The sequence below is a fragment of the Trachurus trachurus genome (assembly GCF_905171665.1).
Source record: "Trachurus trachurus genome assembly, chromosome: 7".
NCBI lineage: Eukaryota > Metazoa > Chordata > Actinopteri > Carangiformes > Carangidae > Trachurus > Trachurus trachurus.
In genome coordinates, this window is record NC_139901.1 from 34,783,857 (window position 1) to 34,799,708 (window position 15,852).

Genomic DNA, 15,852 nt, shown 5'->3' on the forward strand with positions numbered 1-15,852 from the left:
AATTGAATCTCATGGAAACGTTCATAAAAAAAAAGTTGCAAGTCAGACAAAGGGAGGAGGAGGAGGAGGGAGGGAAGGGAAGGGGGGATGAAGAGATGTAATTGGGGAAAAAGAAGAAAGTTTTTGCAGAAAGTGGGACAAACAGCTGGAGAAGAGAAAAAGAGGAAAAGTGGGACAGAAGTCTGAGGAAGAGAGGATGAAAACTGAAGGAAGGAGAGACAGAGAGAGAAAGATGATAGATGAAGATGATAAAGTGTAAATGAGGCAAAGAAGAGGAAACTGCAGGGGAAAAGGGTGGGATGAAATGAAAGAGGAGGAATGGATGAAAGGAGGAGAGGGGGAAAGGAAAAGAAAAGACATGATGAAAAATGAGTTTTGGTTGAAAATAGAAAGATGACAGAATGAGATGAAGTTTTAGAAAATTACAAAGAACAAAACAAGAGGGAGGAATGGAAGTCGTGGGAAAGAAGAAAAACAGAAGAAAAAGAAGAAGAGAAAATTACAGCGAGTGGGGGCCTGAGAGGGAATAAAAGAGGAGGAGGAGAAAACAGACAGAGAGAGAGAGAACAGTTCCTCCTTGTTCCAAATGTTTTCTCTTCTCTCCTTCTCTCAGCGGTTCATTCGTTCATTCGTTCACTCGTTCGTTCAGAGGAAACTTCTGTCGAGCCAAAGTCTGAACCTGGAGAATCACATCACTGTCTCTTCTCCTCTTTTTCCCACCACTCCTTCTTTTCCTCTTCTCCCTCGTTTCCATCCAACAGGCCGGAGACAAGAGGAGGAGGAGGAGGAAGAGGAGGAAGAGGAGGAGGAAGAAGAAGAGGAGGAGGAGGACGAAGGTTAGGAACTGACGAGTCAGAGCTCTGTCGTCCTATAGACCAAATCTCCTTGTTGTTTACATTCTACTTCCTGGTAGAAAACCAGCTGTAATTTGAATGAGATCAATAGTAACGAACGAGAGTTTAGCTATATATCATATTTTTCACGCCCTATCACCGTTTAGACAAATCTGAAATGATTGAAGAAACATCACTATTTCTGTGTGTGTGTTTTGTGTTGCTATGTGTTGTATTTATTCAGTTTGGGGGAATCACAGTGTCTAGAAAGCATCAGTGGCTCAGCTGACAGGGACAGCTAACGGTAGCTAAGCTAATGGCGGTAGCTAAGCTAACAGCGGTAGCTAAGCTAACAGCAGGACGTCAGCTGTTAAAACCCTCCCGTTGTGGGACACGACATGAAACTACTCCAGTTAGCTCAGTCATGTTGGAACTCAGATATCCGCTGGAGAAAATATTTGTTCATGGAGCGTTTATTGAGTCACTGAGTTATTAAAGTTAAACAGGTAGCTAACCGTTAGCCCGGCTAATCTATGATAACCATGACTAATTACAAAAATGTGCACACGTAAATAGTAATGTTTGTCCAATCATTGGTTTTATAAACTTTACAAACATCAGATTAGTCTAAACGGTGATATAGTGAAAAATTAGAGCAAAACTCTCGTCCGTTGTTCTCATGCTGGTTTTCTACCAGGAAGTAGTTGTAAACAACAAGGAGATTCGTCCTATTGGTCGAGAGCTCTGTCGTCCTATTGGTCGATGTGTAAACGAGTCAGAGCTCTGTCGTCCTATTGGTCGATGTGTAAACGAGTCAGAGCTCTGTCGTCCTATTGGTCGATGTGTAAACGAGTCAGAGCTCTGTCGTCCTATTGGTCGATGTGTAAAAACGACGAGTCAGAGCTCTGTCGTCCTATTGGTCGATGTGTAAAAACGACGAGTCAGAGCTCTGTCGTCCTATTGGTCGATGTGTAAATGAGTCAGAGCTCTGTCGTCCTATTGGTCGACGTGTAAACTAGTCAGAGCTCTGTCGTCCTATTGGTCGACGTGTAAACGAGTCAGAGCTCTGTCATCCTATTGGTCGATGTGTAAAAACGACGAGTCAGAGCTCTGTCGTCCTATTGGTCGATGTGTAAAAACGACGAGTCAGAGCTCTGTCGTCCTATTGGTCGATGTGTAAACGAGTCAGAGCTCTGTCGTCCTATTGGTCGACGTGTAAACGAGTCAGAGCTCTGTCGTCCTATTGGTCGATGTGTAAAAACGAGTCAGAGCTCTGTCGTCCTATTGGTCGATGTGTAAACGAGTCAGAGCTCTGTCGTCCTATTGGTCGATGTGTAAAAACGAGTCAGAGCTCTGTCGTCCTATTGGTCGATGTGTAAAAACGAGTCAGAGCTCTGTCGTCCTATTGGTCGATGTGTAAACGAGTCAGAGCTCTGTCGTCCTATTGGTCGATGTGTAAACGAGTCAGAGCTCTGTCGTCCTATTGGTCGATGTGTAAACGAGTCAGAGCTCTGTCGTCCTATTGGTCGATGTGTAAAAACGAGTCAGAGCTCTGTCGTCCTATTGGTCGATGTGTAAAAACGAGTAAGAGCTCTGTCGTCCTATTGGTCGACGTGTAAACGAGTCAGAGCTCTGTCGTCCTATTGGTCGATGTGTAAAAACGAGTCAGAGCTCTGTCGTCCTATTGGTCGATGTGTAAATGAGTCAGAGCTCTGTCGTCCTATTGGTCGATGTGTAAAAACGAGTCAGAGCTCTGTCGTCCTATTGGTCGATGTGTAAACGAGTCAGAGCTCTGTCGTCCTATTGGTCGATGTGTAAAAACGAGTCAGAGCTCTGTCGTCCTATTGGTCGACGTGTAAACGAGTCAGAGCTCTGTCGTCCTATTGGTCGACGTGTAAACGAGTCAGAGCTCTGTCGTCCTATTGGTCGATGTGTAAAAACGAGTCAGAGCTCTGTCGTCCTATTGGTCGACGTGTAAACGAGTCAGAGCTCTGTCGTCCTATTGGTCGATGTGTAAAAACGAGTCAGAGCTCTGTCGTCCTATTGGTCGATGTGTAAACGAGTCAGAGCTCTGTTGTCCTATTGGTCGATGTGTAAAAACGAGTCAGAGCTCTGTCGTCCTATTGGTCGATGTGTAAAAACGAGTCAGAGCTCTGTCGTCCTATTGGTCGATGTGTAAACGAGTCAGAGCTCTGTCGTCCTATTGGTCGATGTGTAAACGAGTCAGAGCTCTGTCGTCCTATTGGTCGATGTGTAAACGAGTCAGAGCTCTGTCGTCCTATTGGTCGATGTGTAAAAACGAGTCAGAGCTCTGTCGTCCTATTGGTCGATGTGTAAAAACGAGTAAGAGCTCTGTCGTCCTATTGGTCGACGTGTAAACGAGTCAGAGCTCTGTCGTCCTATTGGTCGATGTGTAAAAACGAGTCAGAGCTCTGTCGTCCTATTGGTCGATGTGTAAATGAGTCAGAGCTCTGTCGTCCTATTGGTCGATGTGTAAAAACGAGTCAGAGCTCTGTCGTCCTATTGGTCGATGTGTAAATGAGTCAGAGCTCTGTCGTCCTATTGGTCGATGTGTAAAAACGAGTCAGAGCTCTGTCGTCCTATTGGTCGATGTGTAAACGAGTCAGAGCTCTGTCGTCCTATTGGTCGATGTGTAAAAACGAGTCAGAGCTCTGTCGTCCTATTGGTCGACGTGTAAACGAGTCAGAGCTCTGTCGTCCTATTGGTCGACGTGTAAACGAGTCAGAGCTCTGTCGTCCTATTGGTCGATGTGTAAAAACGAGTCAGAGCTCTGTCGTCCTATTGGTCGACGTGTAAACGAGTCAGAGCTCTGTCGTCCTATTGGTCGACGTGTAAACGAGTCAGAGCTCTGTCGTCCTATTGGTCGATGTGTAAAAACGAGTAAGAGCTCTGTCGTCCTATTGGTCGACGGGTAAACGAGTCAGAGCTCTGTCGTCCTATTGGTCGATGTGTAAACGAGTCAGAGCTCTGTCGTCCTATTGATAGCTTTCATGTGACGTCACGGCCCATATGGAACGCCCCCCTGGCGGTCAAAACAATCCACTTCCCCGCTGTCCGCGGCTTAGGACAAGGCAGAAAAACACACACTGCTCCCTGCTGCTTCAAAAATACCGGTGTCATGGCCCAACTGGTGTCTGATTTAACTGGTTACCGTACCGAACAACAGCTGTGCTGCACTTCCGTCCGCAGATTTGTCACAAATTCACAAATCAAGCCGCAGTTCACATGTTACTGCAGCCAATATGCGTCTGTGAGTGAGCCTGGCTTATTCCTCCATACGGTCAGTCAGCGCCACACTACTCTCACTCTGCACAACACTGCACACTATGACAAAGTCATGTTAAAGTTACGAACTAATGGGAAAAACTCTGAAAATACGCTAAACAATACCGGTCATTGTCCTCGCCGCGCCGCGGTCGGTCCCGACCCCCGTTACCGTCCGTGTCGCTGCCGCCGCGGGCGGTGCTGTTGCCGTGTCCGGTGGCGGGCGGTCCCGCCGGGTTACCATCGCCGCCGCCGCCGGTCCCGCTGCTGTCGGACCGCCGTCATCGTTGCCGTCAGTAGCGGTGCGTAGCAAAGCTCCGGGGGGTAAAGGGGGGCAGCTGGTCACCGTGCAGCCCAGCTAAGGGTTCTGGTTTGTGGGGGAGAGCAGCAGGGAGCCTGGGCTCAGTGGGCTGGAGCTCAGACTGTGGAGCTCAGCGGAGCTGCGGTACCAGGGGGGACAGCTCTCCATTCCGACACACCTCCACTTCGACACCCCGCTGTTCCGAAATACCCCCACTTCGAAACACCGCTACTCCGACACCCTCCCCCGCGCAGCTGTCCAAGGTGCTGAACCGCGTGACGTTGTTTACATTCTGCTTTGTGGCTTGTCTGTGAAACGTGCGCTGCTCAGGGACAGATCTGTCCCACTTGCTTTCTCCCCGACTCCGTTGTTGGAGATCTCCACAGAGTAAAAGAAATACACTTTTTTTCTCCCCCCCTGCTCCGCTCGAGCGCGGCTGAAGCCGGCTTGAGCTCACACGGGCGCGAGGCTGCTGCAGCCGCCGCTCGTGCTGACAGCTGACTGAGGGAGATGCTTTGGTTGGGCTTAGGCAATGAAGAAAGGAGTTGGTTAAGTTTAGTAAAAAGACCAGGTAGAGGCTAGACAGGCTAGAAGCATAATGAACATTATATGTCATTAATATGAAGTATTTGCTTGTTTTGCAGTTAATTATGCACATGATCCGTTTGACCCCAAAAAGGAAAAAAGGATCAATGCGCACTGCGCACTGGGGGTTTCCCCCAATAGCCTTTTCGGAGTAGCGGGGTCTTTAGAAAAAATAGAAAACCCCGCTATTACGATGAATGGAAGTCTATTGTCGGAAAGGCGGGGCTTCGGAAAGGCGGGGTGTAACCGGTACCAGGACGGTGTTCCCTCACAGGAAAGTTACAGGTACATTTCTACCACTTCAACGAGTTCAGAAATATTATTTTAAGATCAAAAAACTACAAAATGGGGCTTTTAATCAGACACCAGTTGAGCCATAACACCGGAAATATTGGTTGCAAGCGGTGGAGGATGATGGATTCTCCACCAGGTAAATGTAAACATCGCCCAACTCGAGCTTCGGCAGGGAACTGGTCATTTTAAACAGCTGGTATACAGCAGCTGGTGTTGAATATGGGTCACAAGTGCCCAAAACTTCAAAGCTGTTTTTATATCTTTCTTTCTCGGCCGCTGACAGATGATTTAAGTCATTACTCGGTTGTTTGTCCATAGAAAGTCCGTTGCGGGGCCATTTTGGAATGTTGTTTTTGACCGCCAGGGCCCTGGGAAGTGACGTCACTGAAAGCTATCAATTGGTCGACGTGTAAACGAGTCAGAGCTCCGTCGTCCTATTGGTCGACGTGTAAACGAGTCAGAGCTCTGTCGTCCTATTGGTCGACGTGTAAACTAGTCAGAGCTCTGTCGTCCTATTGGTCGATGTGTAATCAACGAGCCATGTTGCGTTCACATCGGGTGCGAGGCGAATTTTTTGCGCGATAAGTTTACATACAAAGTCAATGTAAAGACGTGAATGGACGCAAATTTTTGCCGGCGGCGCGAATGACGTGAACCCGCAAAATTCACCTGTTCGCGCAAGTTCAAAATATTGAACTCAAGTGAAATATTCGCATGAATGCCGCGAGTAAAGTAAAAACAAATATTTCAGCGGGCAAACTAGAGCGAGTAGAGCGAATATTTTACTTGCACCCGGTGTGAAAGCACTGTCAGAGCTATTAGTCGATATGTAAACGATTCAGAGCTCTCTCGTCCTATTGGTCGCTTCGTCGTGGTTCACGTCGTAGGAGATTCAGAAGAAATTCAATAATTTCTTACACACAAAATGATCTGTCATGTGACCCTACACCTCTGTTCTTCGTTTCCGATAATCGAGCTGGTGTCGTCTGATCTCGACTTGAGGAAGTGTAGATAACTGGTGACGAAGAGCAGCTTCGTCTGCCTCAGTAGTTAACATCGTTTTAACGCATTAACATCAACTACAGTTTGTTTCTAAATGGGATTAAAGGTGAAAAACAGTTGTTGCTCCACAGACTCAAAAACCAGAGTGTGACCTCAGAAGTGTTTATTTTGTGACATTATTTTATAAAACAGAAGAAAAAAAATCCATTTACAGCCAACACACACACACACACACACACACACACACACACACACACATACACACACACACACACACACACACACACACACACACACACACACACACACACACACAGACACACACACATACATATACAAACAAAAACAACACCATTTCGGAGACTTGAGAGGATTTAAAGCCGATCCCTGTCAGACAGATTTAGAAGCATCAGTGTGACACTTCTGGGAAAATCCTGCTTTTAATTTGTCGTTATATGACTGCTGAAAAAAAATGTCCTTTGTTTTAATCCCAAAAAAAAAATCCTGGGTGTTTCATTTTTTTTTTTTTGCCTCAGATAATTATTACCAAAAGTCCAGAGTTATTGCACGACTGCAAAAGTGCCTGTGTCTCTGATGTTCTTTGTGTGTCACAGTAAATTAAAATGGAAACAAGACTCTGTTTGGTGTCAACAGAGAGGAATGTCAAATGCAGATGCAGAAGTATTTTTTAATACTCTGAGCTTGAACTGCCGCTGCCCTGTGGATCGGTCCTCCAGAGGAAAATGTTTGGAAAAATCTACTGTTGCTCTGTTTGCAACCAGCGGCGGCCACAAGGAACGGTGCGGTGAATCCAACTGCTTTTCTGTACGAGATCCTCGATTCTCTTCTACTGTTTCATGTAGCAAGAAGAAAAAACGTATTGTCTGTAGGACTTAATGTGGACCAGATGCAGGACCGAGCCCCAGAAGAGCAACTTCTGCTTCTTCCTGCGACTGTATACAAAACCATTACAGGATAGATGCAGCGTAAACACACACACACACACACACACACACACACACACACACACACACACACACAGATCTCTACAGTGGCTGCAACTGATGCTTTTTTTTCATTTTCTCAGCACAAACAAAAACCGCAAATTCTCAAATTCTCATTTGAATCCACGAAGCCGCGTAGGCGAACGACACCGGAGAGGAGAGCAGAGTGTAAAACGTGACCACAAGAGATCAATTATCATCAATTATAGATTATTCTTTACAAAGGCACGTTTATAATACAAACACACACAACACAGAGAGAACAGTTTGTGCTCATTCACTTTCTCCTCTCGACTGAGGTGAGAATAAAAGCTTCTCTTAGTAATGAAGGTTCATTAGTAACTACAACCTTCTCATCTCGGTCGACAAGGAAGTGAATCAGCACATTTCTTGAGAAAAATAAGAATCTAATATTAAAAACATCAAATCAAATCTGTACAAAGACATTTTAATAAGTAGTGTTCCTTCTATACAGCTAAGACATTTTATAAACCCAGTGCAAAGAGAACATTTCATAGTGTCAGTTTGTCCTTCAGCATCACAGTTCATACAGTAAACAGCATCAAAGTTTCCAGCTACTTTCTGCCTCGTCCCTTCTGCTTCACTCTGCCCAACGCAGACAGAACATTTACTCTGTTTGTCTTCTGATATCTGTGGAACGAAATTGCACTTTCTTTCTTTTTTTTAACTTAAAACATGAAAAAAAACGACATCTTGTTTAAAGGAGTGATATGTTTGTTGTAGCAGAGGTTTTTAAAAACAGAACGATCTTTTAATCATCAAAATTTTTTGTGTTTGCCAAGAATCAAAGCAACTTAAAACCTCCAGATTTTGGCACGAGGCGCTGACGTGAGGCCCTGTCATGGACCCAGAGGATGGAGAGCGAACTGCAATTATCATGGTCAGAGAAAGAAAAAAAAAAACCCCGACCCAGCGTGTAAAACATCCTGATAGTTTGTGGGAGACTTCAGCGGTCTGGTCCGGGTCCACGATCCAGTCTGTTCTCTCTCCGCTCCTCGGCTTTGTGCTTCATGTGACCGTTTGTCTGAGATAAATTCATCTGAACTCCAATGAAGTTCAGTGGAGATGAGATGATGTGTGTGTGTGTGTGTGTGTGTGTGTGTGTTTCCGCTCCTGAGATGAAATTACAACAATAATAACAACTATGAGATGAAACTCAGATCTATGATGAAGATGATGAAGTGCAATTAAAGTCCATTAACTTCATCTTCCTCTGGGATCGGTGTCCCGTAGCGTTTCCCGTCACCGAGGCTTCGCTGACAAAATAAGTGGAAGAACTTTTTTTTTATTTGAAAAAAAAAAAAAAAGACAGTGGGAATCTTTGGAGAAATTGGAAAAAAAGATTAAAGGGACAACGAGGAGATTCTGCGACAATAAAAAAGTCTGATATTAATGTGGATGAATCTCCGTTACCACTTGTTAATGGTCCATTTTAGATAAATCTATGGTTTTGTCTCTATGGTTATTTTGTTATTATTAGTGGTGGTGGAAATGCTGGGCGAGCCGACCAGCGTTTCTTTACTTTCGGTTTCGTGGCGAGTCATGAGAATAACGCCGCCGAATCTCCGTTTATGGTGGGAACTACGACGGTATGTGATCGTCTTCCAACCTCTGACTTTAATTCTTGATGAATGAAAACATGAGTCTGTCTTGCACCGGTCAAAGAATTTCACGGTGCGGAGGCTCATAAATGTAGTGTGGAAACACTTCACTTTAACAAAACTCCTCGTTGTCCCTTTAAAAAAAAAAAAAAAAAAAGACAGTGGGAATCTTTGGGAGAAATTGGAAAAAAAGATGAAAGTATGAGCCAAAACTGAAGCAGTTTCCTCCTTCCTACGACAGAATGAAGAAGGAAGCGGAGCGAGAGCGAGGAGTTTATCCAGTGATGCAGGCGCTGTAGTAGACGGCGCTGCTGGCGTCGGACAGCGCCGAGATGAGGGGGCTGCTCCCGTCGTCGCTCATCATGATGCCGTTAACACCGTTGTTAATGCTTCCACCCATACTGCTGCTGCTGCTGCTGCCGCGGCCCCCCAGGACTTTGGCCCCGCCCCCACAGCCCAGTCCGAAGGCCTCGTCTCCTCCTCGACTCCGGCCGACGACGTTCACGTACTGGTCGAACTCGTGTCTGTCGACCTCGGACCAGAACTCGGCCGAGGAGTCGGAGTTGGACGGGTCGAGGTGCACCGGGGGCAGGAAGGAGGAGGATGATGGGATGGAGGAGGAGGAGGAGGAGGGGGGGGCTTCAGGGGGAGGGGAGAGCTGCCCCAGGTGGGAGGGGGGTGGGGGGGCGAAGTGGCCACTGTTCTGGCCGCCGTACATCTGACCGAAGTAGCCGACCGAAGCCGAGCTCAGGGCCGCCTGGTGGCATTTGATCGGCTCGGAGAGGCTGATGGACGGCTGGGGGAAGGAGGCGGGGGAGGGGGAGGGGGGGCACTTCACCGGGCTCCTCAGGGCGATGTGATGACCGCCACCGCCACCGCCATGATGAGCAGGATTCAGCCTGGAGTTGACCAACACCGAGGTGACGTTGGAGCTCATGTTGTTGGAGTCGATGGAACTCATTCTGGAGCTGCGACCGGGACTCAGACCGGGACTCAGACCGGCACCGTGACTGTGAGCGGCGTGCATGGCGTTGTTGTGGCTGTGGTTGCTGTAGTGGGGGCTGTAGTGCTGGTTGTGGGGGTGAAGGTGGTGGTGGTGGTGGTAACCCTGGTAACTGCTCCAGCCTCCCATCCCTCCCGCCGCCTCCTCCTGCAGATAGATAGATAAATATATAGATTGATAGATTAACTTTATGTCGCTGTCACTCCACAACACACAATAAAAAATACAATAGGCAAAATAAAAATACAGTATTCATTACAAATTACCCCCCCTCCCCCTTGACAAAATGTAAAATGAAAAAAGAGTTGTGAGACACCAACAAAAAAAAAAAATCATGAATAAAAACATACATTATGGTACCATAAAGACAAAACACAAAACAGTTGTTTTATAAACTGGAGCTCATGAGAGAATGCATTTCCTGAAGGAAATACGGGTGAATGCTGAAAGCTGGAAGCTGAATGAGCTGAAAAACAATGCTGAATTAAGTGAAGAAACTGCTGAAGCAATCTTGAAGAGATGAAACAATATATGAAGAGTATGAAATGGCTGGAAATGACTTCTAGTTTACTAGTCAAAACTCATCTCTTTTCATTTAAAATAATTCTCATCACCTAAAAATTTACTTGTTTTTAGAAAATTTTCAATTGAAATAAGTAGAAAAATCTGCCAGTCAAAGCAAGTTGTTTTGTGTTTGTAATAAGAAAGAAAAACTTGCTCCACTATCAGATTTTTCTACTTATTTCAAGTGAAAATCTGCTTGAAAGAAGTAAAAAGTGTCTGAAAACAAGCTACTTTTTAATGTGGCGAGTCTTGTTTTGAGTAGAATGAGATTAGTTTTGACTAGAAATGACATTTTGACTAGAAATAAGACAAATATTCTTGGTAATATTTAGAGTTTTTGCAGTGTTTCGTATATCTGCACCTGCATGTGCTGGGGGAAGAACACCGACTCCCCGGCTCCATCCTCCAGGACGTCCAGCGGAGACATCTCGGGCGTGGGCAGGCCGTAGCTCTCCAGCTCGGGGCTGAAGTGGCCGAGGGGGGGCAGCAGGTGGTGGTGGTGGTGGTGGTGGGGGGCTGGGTGTCCGTAGCCTCCAGAGCCCCCGTCCCCGGGCCCCAGCCCCCCCTGGGCCAGGCTGTGCAGCAGCAGCCCCGGCTCCACACGCTTCAGCTTCTTGCTGCTCTTCTTGCGCCGCGGCCGGTACTTGTAGTTGGGGTGATCCTGCAGGTGCTGGACTCGCAGCCGCTCCGCTTCCTCCACAAACGGCCGCTTGTCGACGGCGCTCAGGGCTTTCCACGCCTGACCTGCAACATCCAACACACACACACAGTTAGAGAACCGTGAAGCTCAGAGAGAGAAGAATCAATAATGTTCCCTAAAAATAAAAACTGGAGAAGGAACGGGTCGTTACAATGATCTGATCCTCTGCTTTTTCAAAGGAGGTTAAATCGAAAGCAACTGGACTTAGTTATTTGTCTGGGAAATAACTAAGGAAGACAAATAACCTCTCATCCAAGAGGCTTCATCAGATGAAGATGATGATGAAGCCTCTTGGATGAGAGGTGAAACGTCTTCCCAGACAAATAACTAAGTCCAGTTGCTTTCGATTTAACCTCCTTTGAGATACTATGACATGGACAAATGAGAATATGCACAGGCTGATCCTCTGCTTTGTTTCACAGCTGGAATGAGATAAACTCTGTTGATGATTCATTTTATGAGGCAACTTAGCATTAACACAGTCACAGTGTTAAACACCATCATCACTGTGTCATATTCACAGTCTTTGTTCAGTTGTCGACACCACACATTTCATGGTTTTTTATCATAGAGACTCAAAGTGCAGCAGCAGAGTGATCTGAGCTATTCACATTCAAATAAATACATGTTAGAATAAAAGGTATAATTGTAATTATGTCACTCTCTTTGGTTCTAACTGTTATGAAAATGGTTTAAAATGTTTTTCATAAAGGTTAAAATTCACGGGTTGGGCACGGGCAAATGAACGCGGGTGGGTAATGTGTGTAGGCCTACAGAGAAAAACTCACACGCAGCTGCATGAACCAGCGTAGCAAATACTTTTTTAAAAAATGATTCTGGAGATTTCCTGATAGTATCACACACGGCAACAACAGAGCAACATCTTGGTGTAAATAAACAATCTTTGGCCGCTCATGTGACCGCTGACAGCTTTCCCGTTGGATTTTAGCCTGTCATCATGGCTTGACTGCTCGGCTTCTGGGTGAGCTACAAACACATTGTAAAAATTGAAAAAAAAATTCCAAATTTGGAGCCGTGCAGGACTCTGGTTCATAGAGTGTCGATATTAGCATTCCTCAGTAAAGGCCAATGGACTGTTATCCGCTGTAAAGCTAATCAAGCTAAAGCTAACGCCTTGACGCCCTGTGTGCCGCCACATCGGACACTGGCCACAGCACCGACCTTCACCAGGGACTCTAACCGCTTACATGCTGTCTTTCCGACATCCCACCATTCCAACATACCGCTATTCCGACATGCTAACGTCCCACCATTCCGCCGGGGTCATCCCTATGTTCCTATGTTCCCCACTGTGTCCGGACTGGGGAACAGTTTTCCCACTTTTCCCCAAAAGGACCCGGGAACATACAATTTTTGTTCCCATACCTGGAAGTGGAGTTGTGACTTTGCAGATTTTTGCCTATTTCTGAGTGAGAAGTTGAGTTGTGACTTTGAGTGAGAAGTGTAATTGTCCCATTGGTTAGGTTTAGGCCATGAAGAAAGGAGTTGGTTAAGTTTAGTAAAAAATACCAGGTAGAGGCTAGACAGGCCAGATAGAGTCCAGATAAGTAGAGAGAATCCATCGACCGACAACAGCGGGGAACATAGGACCCTTTTTGGGAAAAATGGGGAACATAGGACCCTTTTTGGGAAAAACAGGGAACATAGGACCCTTTTTCAAAAACATAGGACCCAGGGAACATAGGGATGATCCCCTGCCTGTCTAGCCTCTAGCTGGTCTTTTTTTACTAAACTTAACCAACTCCTTTCTTCATTGCCTAAACCCAACCAGTGCAAAATCTGTTGGGGAAAAAATACGCTATTAAAGGAATTGTTGCAAAGGCAGGATGTTTAAAAAAAGAAAAAAATACTGTCATTCCGACCATAGGAGGCAAGAAGTGTCAGAGTGACGGGACGTTTGATAGAAAATTAAGTGTTGCCATTTAGACAGTTAGAGGCCTATGTTGGACTGGTGGGATGTTGGAATGGCCATTGCCCCCCCCCCCCTAACCAGAAACTGTCGCTGCCAGACTTCATCTTGACTCCAGGTAATAACTTTTTTTACACTGAGCAGATAAATACTGTGGATTCAGAATCAAACCTGCAACATGGGGTTTCTGTTGTCGGCTGTGTGTGTGTGTGTGTGTGTGTGTGTGTGTGTGTGTGTGTGTGTGTGTGTGTGTGTGTGTGTGTGTCCACTGAGTTGTAATTTGAGTGTGTTAGAGAGAGAATATCACTAACATTAAACTATTTTAGTTATTGTTAAGAGTTAATTAAGTGAAACGTAACGGGTAAATATTGGTATAAGTTCAATAATTACATTAGAAACCGAACTGACCGGAGGAGAAAGCAAATTCTTCTGTAACCTAATTTATTTGGAATAACAAGAGAAAAGAAATAAGATGTTTTTTTTGTTATGAATTTATTTTATTTAGTAATATTTAGGTTTTGTTTAGATTTAAGTCTTAGTAAATAATTGATTCATGATTTTCTAAAACTGTGTCTGGTGTCATATTCACTTCGGTGTCGTCACACATCCTTGAGTTAAAGGCTAACTGAGTGAAACTCCATCATTAATGCTGCTTATTTATTATTTATTATTAAGATATAAAAGTATAATGTATATTAAAGTAACACAAGACTATTATTAGGGTTATAAAATCAGAAATATAATCTTCAGGGGGTTTTTTGCCAGTTAAAATGAGTTGTCATGTGAACTCTCTGCCTGAAAGACGCCTCCCTGTGTGGCTGTGGTGAGTTCATGGAAACAATAGAAACAAGGAATTCAAAGAGCTACTTTGAATTAAATATAATCTACAGAGTCTATAGTTTTTACAGTGTTTACAGTCGGTGGTGTTTAATCCGCTCACACACTGACAGAGCAGATGTTCTGTGATCTCTGACTCCTCCTCATAAATCATTCCTTTATATGTAAAAATAAAAAATGTCTCCCCATGCACATTTTTAAGGCGGACTGCAGTCTCCTCAGAGGACGAGCGGCCGCCGTCCGTTTGGGTTCAAGTCCGTTACACTGGGCTCAGGAGGCAAAGACTTTTTTAACTTGAATCCAGATCAGAGAAGATCCAGGTCGCATCAAACCTCTGAACATGTTCAACACCGGTTAGAAAAAAAGTTGATTAATAATCTACTAATTAGTTTCATTCATATTTCCATGTTATATAACACATATACACTGTAAAAACTCTAAATCTCTCCAAGAATATTTGTCTTATTTCTTGTCAAAATGTCTAATTTCTAGTCAAAACTAATCTCTTTACACTTAAAATAAGACTCATCACCTAAAAATTAACTTGTTTTTAGATAATTTTCACTTGTTTCAAACTAATTTTCACTTGAAATAAGTAGAAAAATCTGCCAGTGAAAGCAAGTTTTTTGTGCTTGTAATAAGAAAGAAAAACTTTTTTTTCTTTCTTATTTCAAGTGAAAATCTGCTTGAAAGAAGTAAAAAGTGTCTAAAAACAAGCTGCTTTTAATGTGATGAGTCTGATTTTAAGTAGAATGAGATTTGTTTTGACTAGAAATGAGACAAATATTCTTGGTAATATTTTGAGTTTTTGCAATGTAATAATAAAACTGATATGAAGTCTAAGGACAGAATTAGAAGTGACAGTGACTTAAACTTTGCTCATTAAAGAGATGATCTGATCTTTTGGTCGATTCTTTAATGAATTAATTTGATTCCCAGAGCGTTAACAACCCGTCGGTGTCGGTGTTGTTGTGGTTGTTGTGGTTGTGTATTAGGTTTTGTGTCGTGGTCTTACCGAGCATCTTGCTGAGCACGGCGTTGTGCAGGTCTGGGTTCTGCAGGGCCAGGCGCTTCCTCTCGTCTTTGGCCCAGACCATGAAGGCGTTCATGGGCCTTCTGATCCTCTGCTCGCTCCCCGCTGCTGCAGCCGCCGCCGCTGCTGCAGCCGCCGTCGTCTTCCCGTCCACCGCCGGCGTTCCTCCTCCTCCGGCGGCGGTCCGGTCTGGGCTCTGTCCCCCTGACGACGGCGTTAGAGACATCCTGGGCTCGGCTCTCCTCAGGGCGCTGAGGCCGTCGGGCGAGCTGCAGTCCCCGGAGAGACTCTGCTCGAAGCCCATCTCTGGGTCTTGATCCGAGGCCGGACTGGGAGTTCTGGAGGTCCAGGGACCGGGACCGCCGAGGGAAACCCGGCCCGGATGCTGCTGCAGCAGAAGGAGATGATTCCCTCTGGACAAGCTGCTGGGCTCGGCTAAATTCATTCCAGAATTTAACAACTCTTTAGTCCAAGTCCGAGTGAAGAAATCCTGCAACAAACGTCTGTCTCGGTTTGTCGCTCGGCTGTAAAGTTCTGGAAAAGCTTTGTAACGACGCGTCAACGATACACAGACACAGAAGAGGAGGAGGAAGAAGATCGGGAAGATCAGGAGAGGAGGAATTCACTGGATTTGAAGCACAAATCCCAAAGCAAAGCATGGAGATGTGAGAGGAGGAGGAGGAGGAGAGAGAAAACAAACACAGTGATGATGCGGTGCAGGATATTCCCCCGGAACGCTGAACACTCAACACAATCCTGATCCCTGGGACTCTAGGAAACACAACAACAGCTCTTGTTTGTTTGGAGTTTGGCGGCGGCGGCAGCGGCGGCAGTGGTTTCTGTCCAGAGCTCGATTCCC

The 15,852-nt window shown here is 45.3% G+C and overlaps 1 protein-coding gene and 1 long non-coding RNA gene across 2 annotated transcripts in view; one reads left to right on the top strand and one right to left on the bottom strand.

The window, feature by feature from the left end:
• LOC310988711 overlaps positions 1–15,852 on the top strand; it is a 531,702-nt gene that overhangs the window by 423,247 nt on the left and 92,603 nt on the right. The window lies entirely within an intron of this gene.
• Positions 9,201–15,438, bottom strand: sox18 (SRY-box transcription factor 18; the record flags this gene model as incomplete). The annotated part of the gene is made up of 4 exons (XM_083975684.1): positions 9,201–9,450; positions 9,589–10,076; positions 10,855–11,237; positions 14,976–15,438. The coding sequence occupies 4 exons, from the start codon at positions 15,436–15,438 to the stop codon at positions 9,201–9,203; spliced, it is 1,584 nt and encodes a 527-aa protein (XP_083831810.1).